Consider the following 7262-nt stretch of genomic DNA (forward strand, 5'->3'; position numbering starts at 1 on the left):
CCACTGTTGTTGACTTTCCTGTAGTTGCTGCTGACTTTCTTCCTCTCTCCTTTCTTGTTCCAGTTGCTACTGCTGTAATCTCTCTTCTTGTTTCTTTTCTTTTTCCTCCAATAACTGCTGTAATCTCTCTTCTTATTTCTTTTCTTTTTCCTCCAATAACTGCTGTAATCTTTCTTCTTGTTTATTTTGCTGTTCGAGCTGCCACTGTTGCAGATTTTCTTGCAGCTGCTGTTGTCTCTCTTCTTGTTTCTTTTCTTTTTCCTCCAACAACTGCTGTAATTGCTCTTCTTGTTTATTTTGTTGTTCAAGCTGCCACTGTTGCAGATTTTCTTGCAACTGCTGTTGTCTCTCTCTTCTTGTTTCTTTTCTTTTTCCTCCAACTACTGAAGCAATTTCTCTTCTTGTTTATTTTGTTGTTCGAGCTGCCATTGTTGCATGTTTTCTTGCAACTGCTGTTGTCTCTCTTCTTGTTTCTTTTCTTTTTCCTCAAACAACTGTTGTAATTTCTCTTCTCGTTCTTCTTGTTGCTTTTGCTGTTCTTGTATTGCTGCCATTAAGTCTGCTATGCTGTAGTTTGATTTGCCGCTTCTCGTTTCCATTTTTTTTTCTGTCCCACTCTCTGAGACCAATTTGTTACGTCTCCGTTTGTTAATTAATTTTTCCGTAACTTCGTTCCCACGAAACTTTAGCGACACAAGTCCTTTCTTAATAAAACTGGTTTATTTTTTCTGAATATAACTTTACCGATACACTTATCTTCAACAGTCGCTCTATAACAAACGCTAAAACAAGGAACGTTAACTTCAACAATGCTCTCTGACTGCAGTTCAATTACTCATTACCTACACACATTGTTACGTCACGCCGTGACCATCTTATATATATACCAGACCACCCCCAATCTAGCAAATGCTAGAGCACTCCCGAAGGAACAGGATAATTCTAGAAAACGGTTGGCGTGATACTAGTCACGTGACTTCGCTGACGCAACAGTATGAAGGTCGAGAAAAAACTTGAGGCACCCGAAACATGGTTCTGAAAAAGAATGCTGCGAGTAGGAAGAAAATTATTGAACAAGAACTGGTACAAGCCAATACAACAACATCATCAAAACAATAAGCAAGAAACAAGTTGAGTTCATAGGCCATGCGATGAAGAAAGAAAAGACAGAGCACATAGTAACAACCGACAAGATAGAAAGAAAGATAAGCAAAGGAAGAGAAAGCATAAATATGTTCGATAGATTCACAAAATGATTAGGAAACGTGAATAACAACAACACAGAATTGTTGAAGAACACCTGGAACTGTGCGAAATGAATATCCATAATTGTCAATGCCTGCATACAGGCAATATACTGGAGAAGAAGATGAAGTAATCCAGGTAGGTCCTAAAGTAGTAGGTGAACAGCAGTGGTAATAGGTGTAGATCAGATGGACCACACACTTACCCTTAACTTTGCCCTGATGAAGAGAGCTTGAAAGTGTTTAATCGTTTATGGTTTAAATAAATCTGAATATACATGTGAAGTATTAATATTAAAATCTCTTTTTTTTTGCATTATTGCTACCAAAACAGTTTTACCTTGATGTAAACCAATCTTATGTCTTACTACTGTTCCATTACATGTTTAAATGGTGAAATTCAAGTATATAATGATCTAAAAAATTTTACAAAGTTTTATATGGATTGTTTTATTTGTTTGTTGTTAATCAAAAATCTACATAACGGGCTAGCTGTGCTTTGCCTACTACGGGTATCGAAACCCGATTTTTAGCGTTATAAGTCTTTAGACTTACCGCTGAGCCACTTCTATGGATTGATATAATACTGAAAGACTTCTTCAAAAGTACAGTATTTAATAGATGCTTTGGAAGAAGTAACATCATTTTAAATATTAACTTGCACAAATATCTTAATTCGACGTAATAGTGAATTTCACTTTCATCCAGTTTCACTACTAGTTAGAATATGAACACAGCTCTAGCAAATATTTTCAATGTTGTGACCCTCTGAAATGATTACGTAAAGTAAAAATTATATTGCCCTGAAAACAAACAAATCTACATAAGCATGGTTTCTGTCTTAGGCTTATGTCAGATGACGATTAAATGATTAAATGACGATAGTTCTTAATGTTCAACAATTCACAAAACATAACTGTGAGATATTTTGAAAAATAATTGATAAACAACTAGTATCACTCTTCACTATCTTAAGATCAGCGGTAAGTTTATGTATTTACGACGATAAAATCCGAAATTTAATTCCTCAAGCTAAAACAAACTACCTTGCGTGGCTTGAGACAAATACAGAATGTCTCAAAGTTCCGTACTCACAGGCAGAATTCACCGTAACCTATATTTTAACAATTGTTCAAATTACATGCCATCTACTTGCATACACATATCGTACACACTTTCTCGTGATCTGTAGTCATCCAAAAATAAATACTTTAATTTTTCTGAAAACTAAATATACAAATATCAATTATAAATATTAAAATGGCCATAAGTGTGGACTTTTGAGACACTTTGTACATCTGAGTTTTAAACATGGTGCTAATTGTTTTTAATTTGTTGAGTAACCTAAATTTTATATGTGGTCTCTGTTGAAAAGAGCCATTTACCTTAATTCTTTAATATTTAACATCAATCATGCTGAAAAAAATGTTGAATGTCTTGTGTAGCACTGCTTGTTTACATAGACAACTGAATACAAATAAGAGGCAACGATGACAAACAACTTTAAAAAAAAAGATGTAATAAAAGGTCTGTTAATTCCCTAAACCATCTTACATACTTGATCAAAATCTCGATTATGCAATGAGATTTTTAGAGACAATACTTTTAATATAAATTTTCTCTGTTTACAGAAATAATTTTGAAAGCATAATTTATACAATAAATATTGTTAACTTTACTAACGTATTTCACTAACCAACATTCAACGTTCACATATTGTTCACTCACTCTTGAATTATTTCTTTTGATTTACCTTTTTGTTTGACATATAAACTACACTTAAGATTTGTTAACAAATTATACACCTCAGGGGTACGCTGCTGAATCAAAGATCTGACTGGAGGAATGCGGCATGAAAATGTCGGCAACCACGGACTTAGACGAGTTGTATGTATATATATATATATGTGTGTGTGTGTGTGTGTGTCATTGAATACTTACTCTAGCTCTGAGGCTTCTTCAGCCATCAGAAATGGATTCTGAAATAATTATTATATTTCAAACAAAACAGATAAAATTCATCAATTTCTCTTATTTTACCAACGAAGATTACTGCAATGGTAGAGTCCAACATTTTTCACATACTACCACTTGTGTATATGGACACATTAACGTACACTATTAATTTTTCTACTAATAGTGTAGTAGTAACAATGCTATTATGGCGGGAAAATATAGATTCTGGCGAAGCATTTAGATTCACTTGTCCTAATAGTTGAGATTTGAATCATTGTTGCTTGATTTAATTATATTAATTGAAGATTCTATAAATTTCTTCTTGTTTCATTACATGATTATAAATTATAATTATAGCCTTGGCGACATCGTTTGGTGCGTCTTAGTTCCAGTCAACGACCTGAAGATGAAGGACTTCTAAAAGTTTATATTCAGGTGTTAGTGGCGGCGAGCCCACGGATTCATGGCACATCAGACAAGTCTGACTTGCACTTTCAACTAATAGCAGAGGATACTATAGTGTTCAGATGTTACTCTCGAACCCATAAGTATGCTTTTACTGTGTCCAAACATCATAAACCTCTACTTCACTTAGCCGGAAGTAGTGAAAGCGAAAGTCAAACATGGATGGCTACCTTAAGGGCATCCTTGTGGCCACCTACACCTATATCTGTATTAGAAGCAGGTGTGTAATACTTACATTGTCTGTAAATTTAATTGGTTCCTTTAGGTTGACATCTTCATCGTTTTATTCTTTTAAGAGCTTTGTTGAGTCAAGATATATTTTTTTAAATTAATATTTTTTGTTCTCTATGGTTTTATTAGTTTTAATTGTTTTTGTGTTTAAGATTCATATAACTTTATAATATGTTAAAGACAAAATACTTATTATATTCTTAATAAAGCATAGTCTGGCAGTGATGGCATATCTTACCTCAGAATAAGCTAAACTTTATAAACATGATGTTAGGAAAACACGTAGGTTCAAGAAATCAATTTAACACAAAGATATGACATCCTACAACCCGAATGCTTTCGAAAGGTGGACCTTTCTTCTTCAGGGGCAAACTGAAGTGTCCCGAAGAGAAAGGCCCATCGAACTTTATGATTTTCCAGTGGACTTGCAAACATGTCAAGTAAGTGTATGACTAATTTATATCAACAAACCCTCTTTATTGGAATCCCCACGTGCTCAACCACAATAATAACTTGGACATTGCTATGTGTGTTATAAACTCTATAAAAGGGAAAGTTGTACACTCTTTGGTTGCAATCCATTCATCAATAAATAGTTCTCAGGTGTCAAATGGGGATTATTGTTAAGAATACAATGTTCAAACTCATTCCAAAGATGTATAATTAGACTGAGATCCGTTGGTTATGTTAACCAAGAGGATGGCTGAAAAGATTGCTATATCCTTCGAACCAGTTCTAAAAGATATTATCTTTTTTGCACTATTATAATAGAAAATCCCTTGTTTATCATGGTGGAAAAGCAGAATTGTCGGATGGCAATAAAACGATTGAAAAATCCAGATACTTTATAAGCTTTCCACCTTTCTAAAGGTATAAAAAGACCCAATTTCTGCCACAAAAACGTTTTTGACACTATTATTGCACCACTTTCAGCAGCCTGCATTGTGTGAAGAGTATAAACAAGGCCAAATACCTCAAATATTTTTTTTACTCTACTACAGTAAATTAAAAGGGTGAAGTGATTAATCAGACCATCGCATGCTTCCAATTCATCGTCCACAGTTTGAGCTCCAAGTACCAATGAAACAGTTTTCCTCTTTACATAAAAGTAGCTTTTGAACTAATTTTCAAATGGCCCATGAAAATTATTGTAGTTTTCTTTGCATGGTATGGTTGAACATAGTGAAATACTAACATTGTTGAAGAAATCATCAAAGATAAGTGTTTGTTGCATTTTTCAAGTCTGTCTAATCGTTTTTTTTTTCGTCACTAGCAGATAGTAACCACAGCTTTCGTAATTGCATGCATACCCTCTTTCGGTTGTCATTGTTGATAACTATTCACAAACGTGTGTGTGTGCAACGGGCCGTAATAGAGCAGCCAGCCAGTATTATACACACATTGTTGTTCAATGACATTTAAAGTTCTTCTTTGTGTAAAGTTTTGTGTTAGTGATAAATTAAGTTGTGCTTCTATAAGGCGCATAATCACTGCTTAGTTCTTAACAGAAATACAAACTGCTGATGTAATAAAACTGTATAATTTCATTATTCCTGTATCATGGACTCTTATGGTATTTTCAGGTGGGTCCACTTTACAATGGGAGGATCGGCAGGATAAGTTAGAGTGGTAATGAATTTCTAAACTGACTGAGTTTTAAGCTAAGAAGTAGAGACTGGACACAACGTGTAACACAAATTGAGAACAATATTAATTAAAAGACACAAAACAATTGCGTACTTGCATTGGACACCAGATGATGATCTTTTACTGAACTCGTGAATTAGTTAAAAAATATTATTCTCTCAAGATGCCATGCAGATTGTTTAAATATAATTTTTCTGGCTTTATGGGAAACTTCAATTTTACCCATTGTGACTATTGCTAAATACATGACTGGTCATTGTCATTTACTAGAGGGAAAGCTGTAACCTCGAGACATCACTTGACCTACCAGTAAAGGACAATGCTGCCATCTAAATTGTTCTAAATATACAGTGTTACAACAATACCAACCAGGAACGAATGCAGCTAGAACAAAGTCAACTTAAAGACTTTCTGTACTAAGTCTTATGTGAAATTTCATATACTTAAAAAACGTAAAGATTTTGAAGAATTCTACATTAAAATAGGAAGGTACAAACACATGCTGTGCCTGCATACCACATTCTAATATTGCTTGAGGTGAAATTACAAAGACTGTTACGAGTGACATCCATTTAAAGTAAAAGTGTCTATGTACTCTTAATATATTTATAAGTATTTAACAATATTTTGTTTTCAAAAACATAATTTACCAATTTACTCCTTAAAGTACAGGGTAATTGTAAAGTCAATATGAGTATTGGGAGCATTCTGTAGAGCAAACCACGTAATATACGGGCAAAATATTTTGCATACATGCATAAAAGATTATGATGGTTTCTGGATTTAAATCATGTCTCCCAAATATCTGGCCCTAGTTGATAGGTTTTATATATATATTAAATATTTACTATACATTGAACAAAGCTGTGTAAAACACTAAAGTCCATTAATACAAGTTAAGTTCCAACCACTAAACTGAACTTTAAAACGAAAATAAAACACCCAAAGCCCGCCCTTATCATTCAAATATTTATAAAGCCTTCCCTGTAACTCCCTAAGTTAACTGCATCCACTACATCTGAAAGTAACCGATTCTAAAGGTCAACTACACTGTTAGAAACATAAAGCTTTCTTAGCTGAAGATGACTCTTACCCTGCCGAAATTTATATTTGTGTCCCCTAGTCATACTATTCATACTGTTACGTCTCCGTTTGTTAATTGATTTTTCCGTAACTTCGTTCCGACGAAACTTTAACGACACAAGTCCTTACTTAATAAAACTGGTTTATTCTTTCCGAATACAACTTTACCGATACACTCAACTTCAACAATCGCGCTAAACAAACGCTATCACAACGTACGTGCTCAATAATACTTCTGACTGCAGTTCAATTACTCACTATCTTCACACACACATTACATTACCTTCCCGCGTCACGTTGTCATCCTCTTTTATATACCAGACTACCCTATATCTAGTAAATACTAGAGCATTCGCCAATGTACGGGATAGTTCTAGAAACGTGGCGTCACACTAGTCATGTGACTTGCTTACGCAACACTGCCCCCTCCTTAATATTGTTCGTCCCAAACAATAACCACATATAATAAACCAATAACAATTAACAATAACTTAATTAACTGTACAGAATTACAAACACAAAATTACAATTCAACAGAGTCTCTTAATTTTACGGGACGTATCTTCTTCCGTACTGGTCTCTGTCTCGTTGGCTTCTGCTTCATGTGGGATACATCTGCTTCATCAGGAAATGTCC

The 7262-nt window shown here is 34.2% G+C and overlaps 1 protein-coding gene across 2 annotated transcripts in view; it reads left to right on the plus strand.

Annotated features, from left to right (window-relative positions):
• Positions 1-7262, plus strand: part of LOC111086434 — a 32080-nt gene that overhangs the window by 13140 nt on the left and 11678 nt on the right. The window contains exons 1-2 of one of the 2 annotated variants that reach the window (XM_022389247.1): positions 1281-1383; positions 3558-3885. In XM_022389247.1, coding sequence (XP_022244955.1) covers positions 1336-1383; positions 3558-3885 — 376 coding nt within the window. In that variant the 5' untranslated portion in view covers positions 1281-1335. Of the gene's footprint in view, positions 1-1280; positions 1384-3557; positions 3886-7262 lie in introns of those variants that run through there. The other variant, XM_022389246.1, reaches the window with a different exon arrangement.

Source organism: Limulus polyphemus, unplaced genomic scaffold (assembly GCF_000517525.1).
Source record: "Limulus polyphemus unplaced genomic scaffold, Limulus_polyphemus-2.1.2 Scaffold1096, whole genome shotgun sequence".
Classification (NCBI taxonomy): Eukaryota; Metazoa; Arthropoda; class Merostomata; order Xiphosura; family Limulidae; genus Limulus; species Limulus polyphemus.